The sequence below is a fragment of the Phalaenopsis equestris genome, unplaced genomic scaffold (genome assembly GCF_001263595.1).
Source record: "Phalaenopsis equestris unplaced genomic scaffold, ASM126359v1 Scaffold000800, whole genome shotgun sequence".
NCBI classification, from domain to species: domain Eukaryota; kingdom Viridiplantae; phylum Streptophyta; class Magnoliopsida; order Asparagales; family Orchidaceae; genus Phalaenopsis; species Phalaenopsis equestris.
The window spans coordinates 46481-74425 of record NW_018165240.1 but is presented as its reverse complement, the minus strand read 5'-3'; the positions used below and the strand labels follow the sequence as shown (position 1 = coordinate 74425).

General features: G+C 33.4%; 1 protein-coding gene across 5 annotated transcripts; it reads right to left on the bottom strand.

Annotated features, from left to right (window-relative positions):
- Positions 1-247: 247 nt before the first annotated feature.
- LOC110031298 (pentatricopeptide repeat-containing protein At1g09900-like) lies at positions 248-27945 on the bottom strand. Of its 5 annotated transcripts, XM_020734436.1 has the most exons (7): positions 25310-27945; positions 24512-24648; positions 15945-16227; positions 14934-15207; positions 14466-14559; positions 1517-1588; positions 248-562 (listed from the first exon to the last, which is right to left on the bottom strand). In XM_020734436.1, exon 1 carries the CDS (start codon positions 27924-27926, stop codon positions 25425-25427), a length of 2502 nt encoding a protein of 833 aa, XP_020590095.1. In that variant the 5' UTR covers positions 27927-27945; the 3' UTR covers positions 248-562; positions 1517-1588; positions 14466-14559; positions 14934-15207; positions 15945-16227; positions 24512-24648; positions 25310-25424. The 5 variants fall into 5 exon arrangements, with proteins under 5 accessions (XP_020590095.1, XP_020590093.1, XP_020590094.1 ...); XM_020734434.1 differs by lacking the exon at positions 14466-14559; XM_020734435.1 differs by lacking the exon at positions 14466-14559 and having other exon boundaries at positions 24533-24648.

Here is a 27945-nt window from a genome sequence, read left to right as displayed (position 1 = left end):
AATCATATAATTTGATTTAGAAACAATGAAAGAATAATGAAAAAAATGATGAAAAATCCACAACAAAACAAAAATCATTGAGGCATTCACAAGCAATCAATTGGGCAAATGTCATTACAAGGAGAGCAAAAAATTCGTATAGATATATTAGTTTTATATGCAAAATATTATTTCATTGAAATACCAACTAAACAATATTAAATTAAGATAAAAAATCACTCTTTTTTAAAATATTAAATAACACGTGTCATACACATCCTGATGAAAATTAGGAACATCTTCACATTTCCTTTTTTGTTTCCTCAATGGAAAATAAAGCTTCCCTAGAATATGATAAAATAAAGCGCAAAATTCTTTTGTTCATAAATATTTTGTGATCAACTTAAATAGCTCATGCTCTATTTATTTGTAAAGCATACGTGTTGAACATGAACACTTTTTTTAAACTCAACTCACCAGGCTTGCCCGGTCCTGAAATCTCAGTGTCATCCTGACCAATATTGAACTTGAGCTTCAACATGAGATGCTTTGTGAGGCACATTCTACTTCATATTCTGCTTATCTGAAAAGTATTAAGATGTATCAGGAACTTAAGAAGCTATTTTGGTGTCCGGGTATGAAAACAAATGTAACTGAGCTTATAGCCAAGCGTTTGCCCTGTCAGATTGTTAAGACCAAACATCAAAAGACTTGGTCTATTGTAGCCCCTTCCCATTCCAGAGTAGAAATGGGAGGAGATTCCTATCTTGGTATTTACTTTAGGTATTGTATTTTCTCTTTTGGGTCTGGATAGTCGTTCATTATTACCATATGATCTCATACTAGCCTTAAATTCATAATTAATAATGTCACAATGTTATCTTTTAATCAATTTCACTGCTAAAAATTATACCGTTATATATGTTTTTTACATACTACAAATCTTTGAAAACCCTAAACATCTAATAGATAGTTAAAACAATAGAAATGAAAATGACATCAAATAAGATCCTGATTGCAACAGCTCAACAACTGAAAGGTACCAATTCAATATGTTTTATATCTCGAATAATGCTTGATTTAAATTGATGGAAAATGAAAATCCATACAAACAATCACTAATTGTTAGGACAAAACTAATGAATAGTTTGTAATCATGATCAACTGGTTGTATGATAATGATTTTAGCAGCTTTAATAAATATTGTAAATACAGATTTACTAACATTTAAAAACAATTAAAAAGAAGTTGGGCAGGAAATGGGTTTACTAAATCCTGGAGTTAAGAGTTACAAATCTTTTATATAGGAAAATTGAAGTTAAAACACACTAAAATTTGTTACCATATAGCCGCTAAGAGGCACTAACTTGAAATAGACCAATGTTGTGCGCGTTTCAATCATGATCGAGATGCCACATGCCGACCATATGACAACAAAGCGAACTTACACAACTTGAATGTGAATGTTATTAGTAAAATTTAAATTGGATGGTTGAAGTGGAGGAATGCATCAGCCTATTGTGTCATAGAAAAATACCTCTTAAACTTGAAGAGAAATTTTATAAGATGGTTGTGAGAATTGCAATGCTTTATAGCGCAGAATGTTGGCCTGTAAAAGAGAAGCATAAAATTGAGTGTTGCAAAGACCAGAATGCTCGAATGTATGAGTGGTTTTACATTTAGAGACAAAACGAGAAACAAAGTATCCATGAAAGGGTTAGAGTAGCTCCAGTGCCACCAAGTCATGCATCCTTTTTATGCTTGTTGTTGATCGATGTTTTAGTATGACATTGTTGGTTACAAGCTCAAATTAAAAAGGAGGAAGGTAAAAGGTAGGAGTGCTGGAAATTTTGAAATAAATGTAGCATTGTTATGTAAAAGTGTTGGTGTATATCAGAAAAGATAAAATGACAAGTTTTTGTACCTGAAGCGTAATACATTTTTTTTACATGATTCATAGTGTAATAAATAAAATATTCTCTAGTTATTTTTTACTTGTGGTTCTTTTTCATGATTTAAAATGAAAGAAATACTGATGCTTATCATTTGTTTTAGTGTTCATTTCTTTAGGCTTCATTACACTTAGAAATTTATCTTTTATGTTCATAGTTGTGATATCTATTGTTTGTCAAAAACATTAACTATATAATATAATTATGTTAGATTTGAAAATCCATAAGAATTGTGTGATATGTATGTAAAGGTTCATAAAATAAATCATCCCTTTCTCTTTAATGTCTGATAATGATTAAGTAAAAATATTTTATTTGTCTTTTATGTTTCATTCTTGTGATCTTTTATCATGTTCTTTATTAGATTGATGTAATGAACTTTGATTTACTTAATTATTTCATTTATGTTCTTGAAAATTTTAAAGACAATTAGTTATTTTCATATAATTGAAACGTTTGAAATCATATATCAACCTATTATATCCAATAACAAATGGGCAACACAAAAGATAACAGATCATCTGCTATCTATGCGAAAGAATCAAAAATAATTTTTTGTGTTATTCCTTTCAAAGGGATTAAATTAGGAAATAGACCAACAACACATTTCAGTAAAGATGAATAACAAAACATTTAAAAAATTTTCAAGAGAGAACCGGAAGATTATATGAACGAACTCAATAAAGAATAAATGAGATCAATTAAATAAATATTTGAAAGCATGCAAAGTGCTTAAAAGAGAATATAATAGACTTGGTTGTGATCCAATTAAAAACACCATATATGCATCGATAGATTGGCGGAAGGAGAAGTTAAAAGTGAAATAAATTTTAAAACATTTGTATTTCTATTTGATTTTTTATAGAATGTTTGGACATGACTTTTCCTTTTGATTTGTATGAATAATAGGTTGTCAATTGCTAAGAAATTTAGGTGTGGTGGAGTTGAAGCTGAGCCAGAGAAGAAGTTCAATCTTATGTCTAGTGGTGTTCTTGTGACTGTTAAACATGTATGGACACCTCAAGACTTGCAGGAACATAGAGAGAGTCCAATTGATCCTACTTTAAAAGAAGGACGGGTTGCAGTAAATTTTGTTCTTTATCATCACATAACATAAATGAACATAGTGAATCTAGTCATGCTAGGATTTTGCCTTCCTTAAAACAAGGACGGGTTACAGTAAAAAAAATGGTCCATCTTTCTCAAAAATCAAATATCAAAATTAGTGACATCATGCACAAAATTATCTTATGAGGATAGCACCTCGTAACTATCTCCATCAATTCCTGATGTGATAACAATATTAGAACAAAAAACAGATGTTTATGATGATATTTTATTGTCTATACTCGATAAAATTATTTGAAGATCTTGTCGAGGGGGGTTTTTTATATCAATACAACTGAGACGAGAGTTCATCACTTGCACTGCTAATATAAAAATAGCAATGACTAGTTTTTATTAGTTTGATGTGTTTTGAGTGGAATACATTTTATATTTTTGTAAAACAACTACTTTTCATTTTTTTTTTTTTTGGTAATGGTAAAACACTTACTCGTGATGGTTAGTTGTTTTGATGATATTTTTGAATAGAGGGATTACTTTTGATGTGTCACCTCATTTGATATTATGATATTTTATTCTAAGTGTGATATCTTGTGAAGAACGCGTGATAATTTGCGCTGACTATAGTGTTAGTATTTGTGTTGTTTATATTTGTGATATCTTATGTTGCGGTGTAAGAACTTGTGATAAATTTTATTGTGATGTTTATACATGTTATACTTGTGATATCATGTGTTGCTACATTAGCACTCGTGTCATTATATTCTCAAATACATTATGTGTAATATTTATTGTGTAATAATATTATAAGTTTTACAACAATGAATCATAATAACAGAGAACAACGAGACTATTGGAGAAAACTATTACAACAGCTGCATATGTGTTGACTGAGTACTATGATTTATACATATCTCATACTCCATTATGAAGTTCACATTTACAAGGACGGGTAGATAAATGAACTGCTTTGGAGTCATCCAATGAGATTCCATAATATATTTCATATGAGTCGAGTAATATTTATTCATCTTTTGAATGAACTGCACACTAGTCATGATCTCTGTGACCTTTCTAGAATGACTTCAAGAAATATATTAGATATAACACTTTACATTTTATCGCATAATGAGTCTTAAGGTCAGCCCGTGAAGGATTTCAACACTCATCTAAAACTATCAGTAGATATTTTTTCATTGGTTTAATTGCTTTGATAAATGTCTTCTGAAGTTATCAAACCTAAAAATCCAACATTTTGAAATAGTCCTAGAGAATATCATGCAATCATTGATATATATCATAGTTCAAGGTATATTGCAAAAATTTCTATTTTTTAAAAATTCAAAGAATTTTAAAATTTAAATTGATTATGATGTGATATAAGATTGTATTGTTGTTATTGATGGAACATGTGTTGATATATGTGTGTCAAATGCTGATAAAATTTCATGCATTGAATGTTTCAGTTCACCTATATAGAATATTATGATAGCAAACGACTTTAATATGTGTTTTATTTTTATCATGGCTGGTTAGAAGGAAGGTGTACACAACAGTCGAATCTTTAAGTTTGCAACCTGATCACATATGCATAACTTTCCCTTGTCGCCTCAAGATTGTTTGAGTTTTAAGTAAGCCTTATATTAACTTTTTATAGAGTAACTAATTGTTAATAATTCTAATAGAAAAATATTATTTAGTGAATGTTGGATATTCAATACAGCATAAATTCTTAAGTCATTGTCCAACACAATATCACATTCCAGATTTAATAAGCACCACTCATCATTACGAGGTGTTGTTGAGAGGGCTTTTGGAGTTTGGAAGAAAAAATTGGGCTACTCTATGAGATAAGCCTATAGTCTTTCAAAAAATAAGTTAAAATTATTGCAACAACAGTGGCGATGCATGATTTCATATGAAATTATTTGCATTTTGATGTTAAATTCACAAGTGTAGATGAAAACAAATTAGTGCCTTTTGAAATATGAGAATATCAGTTGGGACAATTGATGATGATATTGTCAGCCCCTACATAGGTAATGTAGAAGGAGTCGATAAAATGACTTACGGGACTTACGGGAGCAAATCATTGACACTTTAGTTAATGATTTACTATTATATGATTGATGCATGAGCAAATATTATGTAATTTAATTAATGAATGATTGAGATGTTAAAATGCTTACATATATATATATATATATATATTGTGCTTTAATTGTAATTGAACTGTTATATATCCAGTGAGAAGTGAAAAAATTTACAATTATTTAAAATTGTGATTTTACAAATAGAATTTACTTGGTCATCATTCATAAATAACACCTAAACTTTGTAGTTGAACTGTACTTTAATTGTAGTTGATTTGTTACCACAAATTCCCTATTTATTTACATTACACCTAAACTTTGGTTTTTTTTTTACACTTATACCAAGTTTTTTACATCACATAAGAAAATGTACCATTTTAACTTTTAAAATGTCAAATACATCTTTCCAACCATAGGTAAGGTGGCATGTATGCAAAAATTGAAGTTTGGGTGTTAGATATGTAAATACTTATGAATTACATATGCAAAACATCCATAAAAAAAATTGTGTGGTATATGTAAGAATTACACTTTTTATGCATTGATAAGATCTCATATATGTAACAATATATGTAACAATAAAAATTTAGGTGTTAGATATGCAAATCTTGTTGTTGTCATGTGGAGGACAAATAAGCGAAAAATATCTGGTGAGAGCCTGCAGTTCATTGTGACCTCCAATTCATGTTGTAGATGAAATTGTCTCAGTTTTGAATTGAAATGATACAACAATTGTTAGTTTCTTGTAGCCAGTTAAAATATCTCCACCCAATGTTCTTTGTCTTCGATTTCTTGAGCCTAGGAAGGTAAAGAGGAGAGGGCGACCCTTACAAATTTGGTCAGTCTTTAAGATAGTGTTATGAGCAAATATTGCGTGCAAACACCGCACATATGAATTGGTGGTATTTTGATAGTTCTGCAGTAATATTGCACTGCAAAACCATCAAAATACTACTGATATTTACTTATCTCATCATTTTTAGCCAATCCTTCAATAATTCTAATTTTGTAATATGTTGCACATCCATATTGCAGATCTTGCCCCGAGTGCATATCATTTCAAGCGACCGAGAAAATATAAACAAAAAACTAATGCTTGTCAATAATTTGAATTTTGAATTTTTTTTTTGAGGTACTTCCTGAAAATTTCAATTGCCCCGTGTACATTTCATTTCAAGGAAAAATTATTACATTCGGACTCCGGACGTAAAATTTGCATCCAGAATTTAGTGGGAGTGAGCCACGCGGCAAGAGGGCCCCACCCCTTTAAAAAACCTACCCAACCAGTGTATTACAGTGTTGCCACGTGACAAATGCCCATTTGACGTCGTACACAAATTTGCGTACGGTGCCCTGATACAATAATCGCTCTCAAGGGACCGAAAAAATATAAACAACAAACTAATGCTTGTTGATAATTTGAATTTTGATTTTTTTTTTTATGAAGTACTTCCTTAAAATTTCAATCATTTCTATCACAGGTCCAAAAAAAGCAGATGCAAAATTTTTAAATTTTTTAATAATTCTCGGCACTTATAGATTCTTCACAAATCTGAAGCATTCCTCTGTAAATCTGCCTGTATACTTTGTTTTAGGGCATTTACACACATACCAACCAATTTCAATGTATTTATGTATCTAACACAACTAAATTTTGTTCTTTACATATAAACCACTCTAATCTTTCATATCACATAAAAAATACCACCATTTTAACTTTTTAAAAGTGAAATAAACCTTTTAATCCAAAGGTAAAGTGGTATGTGTGTAAAAATTAATGCATAGATATAAATAAATAAGAATTGAATGGCATGTATATCAATCTCCCCCTTTTTTTTTATTGGATGGTCGAGGCACTGGTTTTATTGTCATTTTTAAATCTGTCTATAAACTTTGTTTATGGAATGATTAGTACCGTTTTGAGCCAGATGATTCATTAGCTTGATGATTTGCTAAGTTATATGCATGTAAAATATTCATCTTTGATATTAAATTTGTATTTGTACAACCAAATCACTAAATTTATCCTAATTCTACAATTTAACTTTGACTTTAATTTTGTATTTTTATTTATTTAATATAATACAAATAAATATGAAAATTATATATCTATATAAAAGTTATGAATTTTATATATTATGAACAGAGAGGTATTTCAGACATTTATCCGCAACACTTTTAAAACTGAATTTTTCAAAGAAACCAACTACTTCTGAAACGCCAGCTTTTAAATAACAGATTTTCCATAGCAATTTTGAACTGAGATTTTGTAGTCACACCCATCCCAAATGCGCCCCAAGTCACTTGTTACTGACAACACGTTCAATTAATTGGTGCCACTTAACGAGCTGAAAGAAAAAGAGCGTCTCTACTCTTTCGATCTCAAGGAAAAAACTGACTATAAACATAAACCTCATCACCAAATTAAAAGTGTGTTTGGGACAACGATAACTTTATAAAATCTCAATTCAGAAATTATTTTTGGAAAATCTGTTGTTTAAACATTGATGTTCTAAAAACAATTGTTATGTCTGAAAAATTCAATTTTGAAAGTGTTACGTGTGAATAAATGTTTGAAATACCCCATTTCTCATATTATATAGAATTTATAGTTCTTTTATAAATATATAATATTTACTTGTATTATATTAAAGAAGCAAAACTACAAAAGGAAGCTCAAAACTAATTTGTAAAATCAAGAGTTGCTAAAGATAATGAAAGAGATAAAAATCTTTAAGAATAAAATGATTTGATCATCCAATAAACCAATGTGATCTGGTTTGGACAAGAACCTACTTATTTGTACCTACATCATAACATATAAAGGAATACTAGTCGTGTCCACTACACTAACAATGACTAAGGATCTGTTTGAGGCAGCTGCAACTTATTCAGCTTATCCAAATAAGCAGCTTATCCTGATAAGTTGCTGATTAATAGGTTATCCTGATAAGCTGGCTGGCTGTTTGGGGCAGTTGTTTGAAAACAATTGCAGTTGTTTGTGGATAAATGATCATTCTGCCCCTGTTAAGTACTGATGTTTGTAACAGAACTGTCTTGACAATATATTCAATACTGTAGCAGCAGAAAAGTATATTCTATTTTTGAGAGTGTATCTATGTTTTAAATCTTCCTATTTTTTATCCCTAAAAGCCTCATCAAAATGCCTTTATCATCATAATAGATGTTTAGCTATTGTGCAGATGTTATGGAGAAGATTTGGTGCAACTTTAAGCCAGAAAATACTTTTTGGATACATACAAACAATTAGCAATTATAAATTGAATAAAAAGTTATCACTGATACATGACCAATTTCTTCAGTGAGAATAACCTATGAGATAAAACACGGGCCAAATTGAAAAAAAAAAAGTATAAACTAAAGATATTTTACTCAATTCTACTAAGAATATAACTCATCGTTCAGTCAAAAACTCATACGTGATTTGAATTCAATGGTTCCTTCGCCATTGCACAGATTGTCAAATAAAGTGGCCTGCAGAATAACACTTAAGCAGGGAGAAAAAAAAAACAAAAAAGGTGAAGAAGAAACCAAAAGAAATTGAGCCAAATCCAGTGCAAGGATATTTAGTCCAAAAGAAAAAGAAGAAAAAAAAAATAACGATCAATGTGTATCTATCTTCGCTCCTCTGAGATAGGGGAAACTTTTATCTATCTGTATCCACCTTATCAGGCCATTCCTGCATCGTTCTTTGCGGCTAACTGGGAAAGGAACGAGAGGATCGCAGCTTACATGGGAAGGGAACGACGGGATCGCGGCTACCTGGGACATAGACCACCGAAACTCCCATCTTCATCCTTGTGTTCCGCTCCTATCAGAAATCACATGTTCGCGCCTTCTTCCGAGTTCGAGGGTAGCGGAGTAAATAATCCCGAACGAACGCGGGACACTGGGTCGACCCCGCGTTAGGCGTTTATTAAGAAATTTAATACGTAGTTTTAAAACACTAATAGAAAGTGCGAACCAAACACAAAGACAATGTTTTGAAAACACCGCCTCACTTTTAATCTGTCCCAAGCGGAGCCTAAATAATGACCACAACAATCCCACAACCAAATGACCATTTTGTCGATCCCATGCAAAATAATAGTTTTAAAGGAATAAGCCAAGCATATGCGGCTCATGACTGACAAACAATTAAATTTCTACTTGTGAAACAAAAATTTCAAACCACTTCAAATTTTTCCACTTCTCACAGGACACATAACAATTCAACTAAAATTCAAGCATAGAATATATAATATATATTTAGCACTTCAATCATCCATCAGTTACATTACATAATACTCACTCATACGACCAACCATAGAATACTAAATCAATCATTAATTAAAGTAATGGTGATTTGCTCTCGTAACATAGCCATCTCATCAACACCTTATCTATCACATATGCAATGGTTGACAATATCACCATCAATATTCATCATCGATTGACCAATCAATATTCATATGCTTTAGAAGGCACTAGTTTGTTTTAATCTACACTTGTAAAGTCAACATCAAAATGTGAGTGATGACGTCATATGTGACTATGCAGTGTCATTGTTGCAACAATAATTTTAATCGGTTCTTCGAAAGAATTTGTCGGCATATCTCGTATATCATATTTTTTCTTCTAAACTCCAAAAGCCCTCTCAATGACGCTTTGTAATGATGAGTGGCGCTTTTAAAAATAAATTCCTTCCACACACAATTTGACAAGCCCTTTCGAAATCTAGAATGTAATATTTTCTGTTCGAAAATGACTTAAGAAAACATAGTCGTAATGGAAATTCAACATCCACTAAATAATATTTTCCAGTTAGCATAGCCAACCATCAGTTATTCTATTAAAAGTTAACATAAGACTTACTTGATAGTCAACCAACCTTTACAGTAAGGGAAATACGTGCAGATGAGATCGTGTTGCAAACTTAAAAATTTAGCTATCGTGAGCACTGTCCTCCCAACTAGCTATGATTAAAAAAAATACATTAAAATCGCATGTTGTGATGCTCCATTTCATTTCCTCACGAAGTTAATGACAGAAAGTGAAGAGTCGAAGAGAGAGAGAGAGAGAGAGAGAGAGTGTGTGTGTGTGAAGAGTCGAAGAGGGGATGAAGCGGAGAATTGGGGACATGAAAGAGTATTTTCGCTCTATAAATCATCACAGTCGGATCGATTTACATGTAGAATGACACGTACAAAGAAGAGGACACCACAGAAGGAGGTGTTATTGAACAGAGGCATGACAGCGGAGGCAAAGTCACCCCAGGAAGTTCTGTACAACAAAGGGAGAAGAGTGGCTCTGCTTGTGTGTTCGACCAGGGGAAGGAGATGGGTCCTCAAGATCGAGCGAACGAAGTTGAGCTCAAGCTCTAACAAAGGAGACGAGCCTCGCGTACAGTAGAAGAGGTAGGCTATCCTATGGAAGTAGCGGCGTCAGGCAGGTAAGAGCGACGACATAGAGGCTTGAGCATATCAGAGAGAGCCAGATCTCACGCGTAGAGGAATACAGGTTCGGGTGTGTAAGTGGACTTTCGATTGAGATTAAAGGGTGAGTTTTAATATTTAATTAAGTTATTTAATAAAATTATATATATATATATATATATTAAATGTTAAATTTAAGTGCATTTAAAATCAGGATTCAAGCTATAGAAGATTCAGATTCAGATCTAGAAAAAAAGTTGACGACCATAAAGCAAGTCATACACTTTTGAGGTAAGTACACATATTCTTATACTATAGTGATATTTTGCTTCTGCTCGACCAGATAAAGTTATTTTTACAATTATATTTATAGTATTGCATGTCGATGATTTATGGTTCTATTGAGTTTTGTTCAAATCATTGGAGTGACATATACACTCAGTATTGTTTAAAATTATCATAGAGATGGATTCGTGTGTAATTATATTGACTGCTATAAAAATGATAATGAAAGAATTAATATTAGATAATGTTTGTTATAGTATGTTTATATGTGCATATTTGACTATGATAGAGTTACTATTTTATAGTACTCACGCAAGTAAATAAAAAGAAGATTAATATTGAAGTATCTTAACTAACACAGGTTTTTAGACGATGTTCCAATGATGGTTGTACAAATATTGAATGATATAAATATGTTATTGATATAGTAAAACTCATTAAATAACATGAAACATCGTAAGTGATCATATTTTTAAACTATCAAATGTTTTATATGATTTATTAAAAGACGGTTGAGATGCATATTATTTTCTTTTTTCTTGTATTACTGTAGCTTATGAGTATTCACGGGCTTTAGTTAGCTCACTATTGTTTTAAACTAACATTTTAGGGATAATTAACTAATTAAAAGATGTGCAAAATAAAAAAAAAATGAATATAGCAGACGCGAACAACCTGTAATAAGAGAAATTTAAATGTAGTGTCTTAATTTAATTTCTTTAGTTACTCTTTCAATTGTTAAATGTTTGTTATAGAAATGAATATAAAAAAATTAATTCCCACTGTCCAATTGTCTTGTACTTGCTTTGATTAATTTCAAACCCCGGGTTGAGTCGTGACGCAGGATATTTTGTGTAGGTGAATCACGACGTCCAATGTATGCAACATTATCAGCATTTGATACACGTGCATCAACATTGCATCATATTAATATCATCAATACAATCATGTATCACAGTAATCAATTTAGATTTCAATATTCTTTGAATTTTCTTAAAAAATAAAAATGATTGAAATATACAATGAAATAGGGTATATATTGATAATTGCATGATATTTCCCTAGGAATATTTTGAATGTTTGGATCGTTAGGTTTGATAGTTTCAGAAGAATAACTTAACAAAACATTCAAACAAATAGAAAAATATTTACTGATAAATTTGAATGAGTGTTGGAATCTCATACAAGTTAATCTTATAGGCTCATTATGCAACAAAATATAAAGTGTTATAAATAATACCTCCCCCGAAGTCATTTTAGAAGAGCCACATAGACCATGACTAGTGTACAGTTCATTCAAAAAATCAACTAAGTTTACTTGACTCATACGAAACAAATAATAGAATCTCAACAGTTCGTTTATCCACTTGTCCCCTATAAATGTCGACATCATATATGAAGTGTGAGAGATGTATGAATCATAGCACTCAGCACACATACAGTTATTTATTTGTTTTGCAGCGTTTTCTATGTCTATGTCATTAGTGTTTATTGCTGTAAAAATTATAAATATTGTTACATAATAAATATTACAAATGATGTATTTCACAATATAATAGCACAAGTACTAATGTAGCATCACATGATATCACAAATATGACATCACAACACAATGCATCACAATTACAACATCAAAACACAATATATCATAAGCATTAACATCTCAAAACAATATATCACAAGTATAAACATCACAATAGAATATACCACAAGTATTTACATCGAAACATAAGATATCACAAGTATATACATCATAACACAAGATATCATAAAATTAACATCGAAATACAAAATATCATGAATTCATGACAATAAAGATGACACATCACAAATGATAACATTAAAAATAATTGTTCTACAAAACAATCATCAAAAGAACTAACATTACGATTAGGTGTTCTACCAAAAAATAAACATCAAAAGTAGTTCTACAAAAATATCAAGTATACTCCACTCAAAACACCTAAAACTAATATGAATCAGTCATTGCGATTTTTGTAGAAGCGCGAGTAATGAATTCTCCTTTCAGGTGTCATGGATATGAAAAACTCTTAACAAGATCTTCATGTAGCTTTAGTGAGCATAGATATAATGAAATATCATCATAAACTTTCATTTTTTTGTTCTAATATTTTTATCACATCAGGAATAGATGAAGATGGTTTCGAGCTATTAGCATCAGAAAAAACGTGTTTGCATGTTGTAACTAATAATGATATTTAACTCCTGAGAAACACACAACCAACTTTTTCACTGTGCCCTGCTCTTGCTTTTAAAAAAGGTGGAGTCCTAACATGACCAGATTCACTATGTTCATTTATTAGATAAAATCAATTGGGCTCTCTACGTTCTTGCAAACCTTGAAGAGTCCATGCATGTTTATAGATCACAACAACGCAACTAAACATGAGATCAAGTTTTTACTCCATCTCAGGTTTGATTCCGCCAAACCTAAATTTACAATCAAAAGGAAAATAAATCTATTAAAATTCTACGTATAAATGAAATAAAAATATAAATATCTTAAAATTTATTTCACCTCTAACTTCCACTTCCATCAATTTGTCGACATGTATCTATGGCATTTTTAATTGGATACTAACCAAGTCCACTAGATCTCCTTTTGAACTCTTTCTAAATTTTTCAATCTTTTTTAATTGATCTCATTTATTCTTTAATTGAGTTCGGTCATACAATCTTCTGGTTCTCTTAAATTTTTTTATAATGTATAAACCGTCTTTGATGAAATGAGTTAGCTCATTTCGTAATTCAATCTCCTTCAAACAAATGTCACAATTATTTCTTTTTCTCATATAGCGGATGATTAGTTGTCTCTTGTGTTGCCCATTTACAATTGTATCTAATAGATTGATATATGATATTAAATTTTCAATTTTATGCCATGGGGTTTAAGGAAAAAAAACCAGAAACACATAATCGATATGGTACTACCAAACATTCTTCAAAATTGTTAAAGTGGAATACACCTTTCATGAATAGGTGAAAAGATGGAATGCGTGTATGCGTTGAAGTTTGTGTTAGATATGAAAATATGAGTGGTGTGAATGTAAATCATGATTCATCACAACTTTATATATCATTGAAAGAAAAATAAATATGAACTCACAACACAAAGAATAAACTAACAATGGCACAAAAGCACCATAGCATGTGACTGGAAAAAATTAGCACTACCATAAAAATGGCTAAAAATGAATCATTCACATATATAAATAAAAAATTATTTTACTGCTATAAAATTCATCCAGCCTGAAAAGCCAAACATTGGCTCCAACACCTCCAATATTAAGAACTAACCAGCTGGAGTTTGTGGAGCACAAAATGAAATTATAACAAATAAGTACACACAAGTCAAGCACACCAACTTCTTAGTTTTCTATAGTTTTGCAAATCGTTAATAGCTATGGTATAATACCGAAAATCATCAAAGAAGAAAACCAATAAACAATCAATATAAGGAGATAGCCATAGGAGAAAATATCCAACAATGGGGATTACCCAATAACAACAACTAAGCAAAAACAAATAGCATAGAAGCTACTGAATCAACGTCATAACAATGAATGAATTTGATATTAGTGAAATAGGGAAGAGGAAATAATTGAATTAGAGAATTCATTGGGTTGAGTTCAAACCTTATAAAAATGATCTGATCTCAATTAAGTAATCAAAATTACATTGAATGCATCTTCATATGATAGGAACCTTGATTATGAGCATACTTTCTTTCTGAAATAAATTAGAAATAAAACAGAATTTATCCCAACTAGTTATTATCAAAAACCACAATCTCGGAACCAAACAACGCATAAGATAAACTTGTTTTTTGCCAAAAAAAACATCTAAAAGCTCAAAAAGTTTAAGCCATAAGCCTCCAACAATACCACAATCATTAGAGAGGTAACTAGGAAACACTTAAAAATACAATGTGATTTGCATATAAAATCCAATAAAACTTGCAAACTAGAATTTCATCACAAAACAAGAAAATGAATTGACATGCATGGAATCTAGTGACGAGAAGGAACGGTCACTTGCAAGAGAATATAGAAGAGAAAAATAAAAATGAACACAGAAGAGAATGAAATAGAAGAAAGGAAAACCTGTAATCTCTCGGCGGCAGAGAATCATGAAGCTACCGTTGTGAGGATGCGATGTTATTATGAAGAGGAAGCCGGGTGAGAAAAGCTAGGGCACAGCTGCGTTCAGGATAATCAAGAAAAAAAAAATCTTGAACGTGGGACGCAGCTAGGGGCCTGCAGTCCGGATTAAACGAAAGAGGCACCACGGTCGGGGACACGTTCAGAGGAACGCTCGATTCAAACGTGCATAATATGCGGTTCGGAACTCAGCCCGAAATACCCAAACAAACAATACCTAAAAATATTACAGCATAATGGAAAAAAAATCACAGTTCAAAATCAACAAAGGTATGATATCAATTACAAAAATTCATAACATAAAAAGCAGTTAACAAATGGAGAAACAACAAGACAGCATGCAATATATTACAATTAAATGAATTTCCATAATAAAAAATACTAAAATGTCAAAATTCCAAATAATTTCTAGTTGCATTTAGAAAGGCTATATGCTCTTCAAAATGGAATTATTGAAATCATGACTCTGCATAGGACAATCATTTCATATTCGATTCGCATCAACAATGATGCATTAACACTAGGCTAAGCAATCTGCTAAATAAGAAAAAAATGAGACATTTACATACATATGCATAATTCTTATGTATTTACATATTTAACACTTAAACATTCATACTTGCATACGTAACACACTAATCCTTAATATCACAGCAAAAATACGAATACAATTAACTATTTAAATCTAAAGTATACCTTTTTATGCAACTGTTCATTACACCAAAGTGTTATAAATGTAAATATCAAAATTTAGGTGTTAGATATGAAAATACAAATACATTGAGATTTTGCATATAAAATCCAATAAAACTTGCAAACTAGAATTTCACCACAAAACAAGAAAACTAATTGACAGGCCTGGAATCTAGTGATGAGAAGGAACGGTCGCTGCAGAGAATATAGAAGAGAAAAATAAAAAAGAACGCTGAAGAGAGCGAGATAGAAGAGGAAAACCTGTGATCTCTCGGCGGCAGAGAAACATGAAGCTACCATTGCGAGGATGTGATGTTATTGCGAAGAGGAGCTGGGTGAGAAAAGCTAGGGCACGGCTGTGCTTGGGATAATCAAGAAAAAAAATTTCTTGAAAGTGAGACGCAGCTAGGGGCCTCCAGTCGGGATTAAACGAAAGAGGCACCACGGTCGGGGACACGTTCAGAAGAACGCTCGATTCAAACGTGCATAATATGCGGTTCAGTTTGGTTCGGAACTCAACCCGAAACATCCAAACAAACAATACCTAAAAATATTACAGCATAAAAAATCACAGTTCAAAATCAACAACAAAGGTATGATATCAATTACTAAAATTTTTAACATAAAAGGCAGCTAACAAATGGAGAAACAATAGGACAGCATGCAATATATTACAATTAAATGAATTTCCACAATAAAAATACTAAAATGTCTAAATTTTCAAATAATTTATAGTTGCATTTAGGAAGACTACATATGCTGTTCAAAATGGAGTTAGTGAAATCATGACTCTGCATAGGACAATCATTTCATCTTCGATACACATCAACATCTACATTAACACTAGGCTAAGCAATCTGATAAATAAGAAAAAAATGGGACATTTACATACATACTGCATAATTCTTATGTATTTACATGTTTAGCACTTAAATTCTTTATATCACATAAAAAAGCCAATACAATTAACTGTTTAAAGCTGAAGTGCACCTTTTTATGCAACTGTTCAGAACACCAAAGTGTTATGTAAATATCAAACTTTAGCTGTTAGATATGAAAATACAAATCCTTAGTGCCCCCCCCACCAAAACCCCACCAACCGCCAAAAAGAAAAAAAATACATGTTTAGCCTAAACATAAATGAAGGCAAGATGTACATCAAACTAAAAGTAACAACTATTTTGAGCCATGCTTAATTCCGATCCAAAAATTTTCAAATTTTCTCATGATAACTTTTGTACATCTTTAGAATATATCAGGATAAATTACAACATGTGCCAAATAAATATTAAACATCAATAATGACGTCAAAGAGTGACTGACACAAGTGTGTCATTACCACATCTGCAGTATCGCGTGAGTCCAGGCATTATCGAGATTTTTTCTAGCAATTTTCCTTCATCTGCTCTCTTCCTTTTTGGTTCTTATCTAATTCTCTATTTTCTAATGAGATATTTTCTATTAGGGAGGGAGCTTTGATATATGATGTATCCGAATGTTTGGATTTTAAGTTTTCTGAGTTTACGTGTTTTGGAGAATTTCTCTCTGATTTCTACCCTCTGGAGTGCTAGCATATTCCTTTAGCAAGTAGTGTGCTTGTAGCTTGCCCTAGTATCTCTCCGTTCACAGTTCTACCCGCTGTTTCCAGCGCAACAGCCATCAGACGCACTTCCAGCTGCTGATCACAGCAGAAAACCGTAGTTTTCACACTTCCAGTTCGCTTTCTTGTCGCCGTTCACACCGCATTTCAGTCGTCATCCATCCTCTTACTTCCATTACCCATCCTACAACTTCCCTAATAGCTTTCTATCACACCTTCTAAGAACCCTACCAATGAGAAGGGCAGGTCGTTTTAATGCAAGTAGCTTGCAAAAATTAAAAAAAAAAATAAAGGAAGATTTACATACATATCACTCAAGTTTTATATTTTAAAGGTATGAAGCCTAAACTCCGATTGTTATATAGTAATGAAACCTAAACTCCAATTTTTACATATATGCCACCTTATCCATGCATGAAAAAGTATATCTCCCATTTTAAAAGTAAAAGTAGTGATATTTTTTATGTGAAATGAAAGATTTTGGAATAAATGCAGGAAGTAAATTTTAGGCGTTAGATATATAAATACATAGGAATTGGTGCTAAGATTGTAAATGCGCCAATAATTAAAAATCAGGCTTATGATATAGTAGGAGCAAGCAGTGGCTATGATATGCAGCCATAGTAGAAGTTAATTTTGAAATATTTGACTCGCAGTACGACTAAACGGATGAAAAGAATTTTTTATCTTTCCCCTTATAAATAGAGGAAAACAATAAAATAAATTTTATAAAATTACAATTAGAGCAACTACGTCTTATTGATCCAAATGATGAGCAATTACAAAGTCATTGTTGAATAATTTAAGTACCACAAAAATAAGAATATTAAAATAAATGCATGTTTGAGTTCCCTCTTAACCAACCAACATAGCAATACTACAACCCATACTAGGGCTTCAGTCATCCTCCTCTACCCCTAGAACCCGCCAACCCATCTTACGCCCCAACCACAATTGTTTTCTATGAATTAGAAGATAGTTAATACTTAATATAAATTATAGAAATCTATTTCGACCAACTCTCTCTCAAGGCGCAAGGCAGTCAGTTGCTTATTGTTTCGATCATAGAATTCAATTTTTCAAAATTTACCCAATGAAAGGCTCATGGTGAACATGTTGGCAAATTGATGGTGAGTTGGAGTATGCTAAAGAGACTTGATTTCACCATCAATTTTCTTGGTGAACTGTCAATCGATCTCAACACATTTGGTTTAGTCATGATGTGCAGGACATTAGTTATGTAGCTTAATCATCACATGGTAGCTTTATTGGCTCCTCTAGGCCTAATTTTTATGTGCGGACTCCTGACGTAGTTCTACATGCCACGGAGGTTATTCCTGAGTTATTTTCATGTTATTTCTGAGTTATTTTCAATAATATCAAAATAACCCAGAAATAACCCAAAAAATAAAGACTGCAGGTTATTTCTGGGTTATTTCAGGATTATTGAAAATAACCTGAAAATAACTCAAGAATAACCTAAGGGGCACTTAGAGCTACATCAGGTGTCTGGACAGACAATGCGCTCCTCCACTAGGGATATGAATGATTCATAAAGAAGCCATATTAATCATATTTTTTTCAGATACTTCGTGATTCTTTACCTTAAGCTCAGCTTCGACTTTACTTCGTGCAAATATAATTACTTTTATTGTGCCAAGTAACTAAAATTCCTCTTTCAAATGTACAGTATCCTCACGTAGACCTGTGATACATAGATGAGCCTTGCCTAATAAGCAGTAAAAAACTCAAACTCCCAATGTAAGCTCCTTCCGAAAAGCAATCCTTCTTCCAAGAGTTACTTTCAAATATCTTAAGATTATGAAAAAACAGCTTTATTATTATTTCAATAGGACTATTCATGAACTATAAAACTACTCACATTAAAAATACATCAAGTTTATGTGGGCTCCGAAAATTCAAGACCGAAGACTCTACATTTAGTATTATTTTGTTTTGAGAGAAGGCTTACGAGGGCCAAATTTTTAGAAGGCATATTAGATTATAGATAAGAGACTGCCTAGAGATTTAACCCTCATTTTGCGAGGCATTCTTTGATCTGGGGTTCGAAGTTTCCCATAAACACTAGCCCTTATGGTTAATTACCCCTCCCGATAACAGGAGAGCACTTTCGATTAAGACTATTCATTAAGAATTGAATATTTAACATACAATAGCATTAGACTTAGGATTTTAAATAGCAAAATTTATCACTTGAAGTTAAAAGTGGATGGTGGGGAAATGAAGATAAAACACGATAAAGAACTCATAGTTGCGTCATCCCGGTCGTCGTGGTCTCAGATCTACTTAGTAAGAGGAGATAGTAGACCCAACCTAACAGAAGAATTTTTGTCAGTAGTCATGGATTGTGTAGTCCAGAAGATTCTAAGGGGATAAATTTAAGTCGACATTAGCTAAAAGAAGATTTTATGTTAATCAATTGTACCCTTACGATTCACAACTCAAATGATAGAAGGTCATTGAGGAACAAAAGAGTTGCGGTTGTGAATGTAATATAATGGTGCATTTGGTAAAAACCACTCGATCAAAGGCTCTGGTCATAATCACTACTTTGTAGAGCCATTAGGAAAAACCACGCGAACAGAGGACTCAGGTCATGTTCTTACTGGCATGCAATTACTTTGATTGTGAATATTTTGATACAATTGATGTGATATTTACTCTTTATGAGCTGAAGTCAATCAGAAGTTTGTCACCCTCGACAAATTGTTGTGGAGGGTGGATGAATTTTGCTTTTACCTCTTAAGTGAATGAATTTTACTTTATATATTAGTTGGTTATTTTGAAAATCTTGGTTTTAAAGATTAACCCTTCCGGTTGAAACCATCAATCAAGATGGTCATCATCGGAGTTTTGAGTATTTAAAATATTTATATTTGAAGGGGGGACATTTAGTTTTGTTAGTTTAAAGTTTCCAAAGTACAAGTCCTGTCGACTCCTATCATTCTATGTAAAAGGAACGGACTATGTGAGTTAGACTTGTAAATTCCTATTTTATGATTTAGACATTTATTTCGAGATTACTAGACTCGTTAACTCAATTCCTTATGACGATGAGGGTTGGAGTAGTTGGGTGAGACTTAAAACCATGCCCTAAAGACAAGGCAGCCCGATTAGCCCACGTAGCATTCTCGAACCTAGTATTTGAGCATTTAATACATTGATTGGAGCACATGCGGGCATAGAATTTCACACATATTTGAATATCTTTTTATAAGCTTTAAAGACTTGCATAGTTTTTAAGTCATGAACTTTATATGGACTTTACAAAAGATCTCAAGTGAAACCCTTCTAAGTCTTAAAAGTGTGGGGTCGCATTTCAAGACATCACATTTAACTTGAGAGTAACATGAAGCTTATAAATTTTGAATCCTTTTGGAGCTTTAGGTATTTGCAAAAATAATTATGATTTTAGTCTTTAAAAAAGGACCATCATCTGTTCGCTAACAAGAGTATTGTGAATTCAATGGCGGTATTGACATATTAATTCTTCATTTCAGCATTTAAAAATAACATTTGTGTTTTAAATTTACCCCCAATTTATGATATTTAACATTTAATGCAATTTGTCAACCAAGCTTAGTCACAATTTATTTTTTCAAAAAGATTCATTTACACCAGGATATATATTTTACTTAATTATCTTCAAATATGATCAAATTTGAAGCAAAAGAGAAGTCCAACTATATTAATTGACGAGTCATTCAAATTTTCATGACTCCTATGCAAGTTTCAAATGCATTTAATTTATCCTCTTGAAATGACTTTAAATAGAGGCATATTCTTTTAATTTTGTCATTTTGAAAGTCCAATCAATTCATCTTTTTATATTATTTACAAGTCCAAATTCACCTAAAATTTCGGCAAACTCCTTGCATCAACCCCCGTTAGGGGACACGAAAGCATGCCAAACTTCTCAGTTGTCTCAAAAGGCTCACTGGTCAATGACGTGAGATACTGCGGCCATGGAGTAAAATTAGAATTTTTAACCCACGGTCAACGGGCTTCAATACATTTGTAGAAAAAATTAGATTGCAAATAAACATGTCCCGTTTTAAAAATAATTCTTCAAACGAGTTCGCAATTTACTCGCCTAACAGGTGTTGTGCTCTCCTCGAATGGAGGTTTTCAATAATTTCCCAATTGCCCCCCACTTTATAACTTTTCGAGCCTCCACGTCGTTGATATGAAAATACAACACAGACTCTTCTTCTTTTTTTTACACAATACACAACAGTTAATAAAAAAAATGAACATAAAAAAATGGCCTGGTTTGGTGCTCGGGCTCCAATAGAAATAGAAATGCAAGTGACGACTCAATTTAGTTGAGGAAGGATCGAACAGGGTGAGGGCTTTCAGCGCAAATCAAAAGGAGGAGCAAGGAGGCAGAGTTGTCATCGATTGCATCAAGGAGTCGTGACAGAGATCGAGCGGTGCAGCTAGGGAATAAGCAAATCGAGAAGCTTAGGAAGCGCAACAGAGAGGGAGTCTAGGGATTGTGAGGAAGTGGTTGCTCAGGTCTTTATCTTGGCTTTTACATGAAGTTTAAATTCCGCAACTCCTCTGTTTTGCCTTTTTCAATTGCTTAGAGTAGGAGTAGTGTGAAAGAAGAAGAGAGACGAGTTTTGGGTCTCTATACTTCAGCCATCTCGTAAGTCACACGAGCATAGAGAGAAATTGCGGGAATGTTGCGACCGAGAGGAAGAGTGAGGCTTCGACCTCTTCAAGCGATACAGGGAGGCTTCACATGGTTTTCATGTGCGATTATTGTAGTGAGACCAGCGGAACTAGAGAAAACGAGAGGTAGAGGGTTATGACCGCTTGTGTGAATGAGAGAGAAAAAGTGGGGAGGGTTCAAAAAGGCAATTTGTGCCAGACAAAAGAAGACGATGACTCGGCTTTCATAGGAATGGATAGGGGTCAATCGATCGATATCAACTGCCATGAAATATAGCAGGACTAGTTATACGGGAAACGCAGTTATAGGTTTTAAATTTATTTTTTTGTATTTTTTTAATTTATTTTAACAGGCAAAAGTCTGTTATAAGAGCAATAAATGGCCGCGAACAATTTTTTCATATCGATCTTTATTAATTAGAACACCATTATCCTCGGTTTCAAGTTAAGTATTAGAATACATGTACCTCATGGATTTTTTTAAAAGTGTACAAATATTTTTGCTATTAGACTAACATAACCTTAAAAGATTGTGTCACTTCCATTGCCAGGAAACATAGTGAAACTTATGCATCATTAATTAGAATTCTTTGGCAATAAGTCTTTTGTTTAAATCTGCTCATTTATTTTGCGAAGTCACCTGAGAGAATAAAGTCATCAACAGACACAATCATGATAGCATAATTATTTTTAGATGATCTTTGACAAAGAGAGTATGATCATAAATATATATATAGTTTCACCACTTTGGTGATCAGTCGAACAAAAATTATGGGGATTGTTTCAAGAGATATAAAGGCCTTTTTAAGTTTGCAAGCTTTCTTGCGAAGCTAGATGTCTAACAAGGAGAATTTTTTATTTGGACTTCTTCAAGATCATTAAAGAAGGCATTCTTGCAATAGCGCTACAAAAATAGTCTATCCAAGTTAGTTGCGAGAGATGAAGAGTACACATACAATGTTTAGTTCTACTACGAAAGCATAAACCTCTTGTGGTCAATCTCATAAGACATTGTAAATACCATAGCCGCGGGTTGTGCCTTCAACCTCTTTATGCTTCCATCAGACGTGTTATATAGTAAAAAACCATTTGCACCCACGAGTCACTTCACCAAGGTAGTGTAGTAATCTCCAATATTTTGTTCTTTTCAATTGCTAGAATATTTTTAGTGTAGCATCTTTTAATTACAAAATTTTGATTAAGTTAAGCATTGACTTTAGAAACTATTCTACGTTGATAATGCTGACAAATATATGAAAACTAAGAGAAAGGCCTCATATGACAAAAATAATAGATAGGCAGTTCATACAAGATCTTATGCTCTCTCAATTGGTCTACTAAGACCATCATTAATCACTTGTTCGAAGGATGAATTACCATGAGAGTTTTCAATGGTGTTTGGGCTCATATTGAAAAGCTAATCAGTCTCCAGACATTTTTAGGCGCTCCACTTCATGTTTTCTTTTATTTTCAAAATAAACAAGCATCTCACAGTTTTTATTAATACGTATAGATGGATTTGAGAGAAATAGTGTTTGTCTGGACTTAATAAAACTTAAGGTTCAGTTCTAAGTTAAAAGCCACAGGATTGGGCCTGGTAAACATGGAGATTCCAAAACTAATATTCAGGAGAGAAGTTCTTCCACTAAATCTCAGTTTTGGATTAATATGATTATTGTTAGAAGAAAGTAGCATCCATGATGTTATAAAAATATATTGCTATCCTTTTAGTTAAAAGAATTAGGTAGGTGATGAGTTAAGGTTGTCAAAATCATTGTTATTACTGTGTTTTCTAAATAACTTTCCATCAAACCAACTACACACTTTACTCTTCTTAGTTATTCTTTCGGGTAGGACAATTAGTTTGACTTAAGTACTCAATTTGTGACTACATTGGCTACTTGGCAGTAGCGGGGCCTCCAAAGTCCTCATTAGAAAGACTCCCACACAGAGAAATTCATCATTCTAATAAGACGAAATGTTTAGTTTGAGAATTTTATTTACAATTAACAAGTTTTAAAGGTCTAATTTTACAAAGCAGTTTGCTTGCTACTAGAGAGAGAAAGTAACAATGCAAGTGCATAACAATTGCCGAAGAGAGGCTGGTAGTTGAAAGAACATGGAAAGAAGATAATGAAGGTTGGATAGCTTAGGCCTGGATTGAAAGGAGAAACTCCATTACTTAATTCCAGTAGAATTTTAAGCCAACTTACATGAATTTAAGTAAGAAAACAAGCTCTAAATCTCAAAACAAAACAAAACAAAAAAAATCTAACATAACAAAACAAGAAAACAAATTGTGTATTCCCATGAATCCGAATCCTAGCAAATTCATTCACAAATCACGTTCCAATTCAGCCACCCTTCCCTCTTCCACTCTCTTTACCCAGTCAATAGCCTGGTTAGGTTTTACTTAACATTTGCTATGGGTGATAGAAATCAAAATGTGCGATATGTTCTAGACATGGGCAAATTCATTTATTGTTTAGAAAAACAAAGTTTGTAAAGAAAACAAAGGTAAATAAGTAACCTGATTTTGAAAGATAAGCACCTGTGGCCACCTGGATTACAGTCTATCGAGGCATCTCTTTTATATGAATTTCACTGAAGATGTAACTTGCAAAATCTCTTCTTACTTTCTTCACAGACAAGGCGCCATACTCAGAACTGTGAAAAAGTAAAAGAAATTAAATACTATCCCAGTCTTTTTGATTGGGCAAATCAAAAAAAAGAATGGAACTATGATAAAAAATCAAATATGGTGGAAATAAGATAAACTTTAAGAGTGAAACTACTAGTGTTTCACAAAGCATATTACCAAAAAAAAAGCACAACAGAAATTGATTCCTTAAAAATGTAAAGCAAATGCTACTATATAGTCTACACAAATATCATCAAAAGTTCAATCCACATTTTTCAGATCAACCCATTACAATTCTACTTAAAACTAAAGGACAATCAATACAAAGTAAAATTTGTTCCACTTGCTTGTTCATTAAATTAAGGCCGAAAAAATTGATTGTTGTAAAACAAAAGATATCCAAAAAGTATTTTCTCTCTCTTTTTTTGGCATAGATGCATGTGATTGTGTTGATGTAATTCATCATAATTAAGGTGTTTTAATCCTTTGACCTTGCATCAGTGGAATAAAAATTTTTCAAAATCAAATAATTAGAAATATTTACTGCACCAATGCATTCAGTAGATGGAAAAATAGCATGATGTAAATAATGACATAAGTGTATGCAGTGTTGAAAACAGTGGGTGGCTCTCACTACTCCTACATATGAGAAAATCCTATGAATCTATTTATAATTTGAAATTTTACCTTTACATTCTAACCCCTCTCACTTCAAATCTTAGTTTCACTACTAAGTTGTCTTTGCAGACCAGCAAACCAAAGTTCAAGGGTCTATTTTGACAATAAGATAATAGTAGGGGTGCTATGCCAGAGATTGACCCCTCTCAACAAACTTTACCATAAGCCTTCCTGCCTCATCGGGCTTTCCGTCCAAGAGAAGCTTATCACTCACCTTCTGACACAATTTAACATTTGGAATCAAATTTCTCCTAAACATCCTGCACGCCAATCTATAAGAAAGTAAGGGAACGCCTCTCCTCAAAAAACAGTCCATCAAGATGTGGCAAGTGTCAGCATCTATCTTTGAGGTAGTCCTTAAAACCTTTCCTATAACTTTATAAGCCTCATCGAGTCTACCAAAACCACAAAGCTTCTCAACGACCTGATTATATGCAGTCCTAAACCCCTTCCTCGCTAGCATTTTATCAAGCAACTTCAGTAGTTCCTCTACACTTCCTCTCGCACAGTACCTATGGATTACTGCCCTGTAAGTGATAGGTGTGGGAACTAAACCTCGATTTAGCATAGTTTTCATGAGTTCCGATACTTTGTCAAATTTCCCATTCTTTCCCAGTGCATCAATTATGACCGTGTAAGTCACAACATCAGGATGTCTGTTGCTGAGGAACATGTCGTCGAGCAAAGATAAAGCAGATGCCAAATCACCGGCCTGGCAAAATCCATGAATCAATGTGGTAAAGGTTACCGTGGTGATCGTACAACCTTTACTTTGGCAATCCTCCATAAACTTCTTGGCCTCAATTGGCTTCCCATCCTTGCAAAGTGCATGAATCAGTTGATTAATTTCAATAGGTGTAGGAAAAAAGCCATTTTTGATCATTTGCATGATTAGATTACAAGCCTCCGCGAATTTTCCCTCTCTCCTCAGTCCATGCACCACAACACTATAGGTGATGGCAGTTGGCGTCCACCACTCTTCTTCGCTCATGTTCAACATGTCTTTTGCCTCAACAGAACTACCAATTCGACATAGTCCATTCAGCAATGCGGTGTAGGTGAATGCATTAGGTTTGCATCCTTTCTTATACATATAATCCATCAACTTTCTCGCTTGATCTACTTTTCCTATGCGACAGAATCCGTTGACGATGGCGGTGTAGGTTACAACATCAGGAAGACACCCCTTTGAGATCATTTGTTTGACAATCTCTTTTGCCTCTTCCATTCTTCCATCTCTACAGAAGGAATGGATGATTGCGCTATAGCCAACCTTATCAACACGAAAACCTTTCTCCTCTGATTCATGGAGAAACCCTAAAGCTTCATCACTGTGTCCGTGCTTCGAGAGGACATGAATCAGGAGATTGTGAGTGACTTGATCAGGAATCAAATTGGAATCAGTCTTCATCTTCTGTAGCAACTCTCTGACCTCTTCAACCCTGTTTTCTTTGCATAAGAAGGTGATCACTGTGTAATAACTAATTTTGTCTGGAGGGCAGCCATTAAAAGGCATCTCCCTGATCATTTCTAATGCATCCTCAACACGGTGAACATCACAGAATCCCTTAATCAAGCAATTAAAAGTGACAACATCAGGATTAATCCCAACCCTTTGCATTCGATGGAAGAACCTCAGAGCCTTTTCCAACCGATTCGACATCACAAGGACATGTATTGCTGTGTTGCAGATGACCAGATCGGGGGAGCATCCGTCTTTCTGCATCAAATTTAGTACCCTCATTGCACTCCTTAGCTTTCCTGCTCGACTATAGGATACCATAAGATTCGCAAAATCTTCAGGCTTACGAGTGATTCCTCTTCGGATCATCAATCTGAGAACTCTTCTTGCCGCTTGGCTGAGCTTCGTCTTGCTGAGAATCTCAAGCATGGTGCAAAAAACCTCCGGAGAATGCTTGTACCTCCATTGACGATCAGCCCAATGGAAGTAGCTCACAGCCAATCGCGCATCCAGTTGGGAGCGGAGGACAGCACTGACCTGAGGGGGCTTCAGGCTCCTGAGCAAACTCCGCAGCTCTCCCTCCAGTTTTGGATTCCATGCATGCCGGAGACCAATCAGCCTGCAGGTTTCTCTAACCAAAGGATGCCTGGACTCATCTTTTTCCTCCAGGAACCTCACATTAGATTCCCTTTGTTCAGCATTTCTTTTGAATAAATTCAACACCTCGAACTCACCATCGTCGTTATCTTCCACGCCATCAGATTCTTCGTCAGTTTCACTGAGACCATCTAAACCATACATTTCAGAAAATTCAGACGCTGAACTTCCTCCAGGGCTATGAAAAGGATCTTCAAACGCTTTAACGGATTCCTGGGAATCAATAGAACTATCAGTTCTAGGGTTTGGTTCTCCATTCCGAGATGAATGGTTATTTTGGCATCCATGATCGGTTATTTTGCGGAACAGGGCACCGAAGTAAGGGTTTTGCTCGGGGATAAGGTCTAAACTAACGTTCCCACTGGTAGAAGACGATGAAAATAAAGAATTTTGGTTACAGATAAATGAAGGTGAAGCTGAGCACATACAGAGATTTGAGGAATTGAGGAGCTCTTGAGTATGGAGAAAAACCCTAAAACTGAAGCTTCCTGCCGCTCTCCTCAGCATTCCGATGCATGAAAGCCAG

What these genes read in the sequence shown, in the direction of transcription:
- LOC110031298 (XM_020734436.1), bottom strand. Translation starts at nt 27,926, where the DNA reads ATGCTGAGGAGAGCGGCAGGAAGCTTCAGTTTTAGGGTTTTTCTCCAT.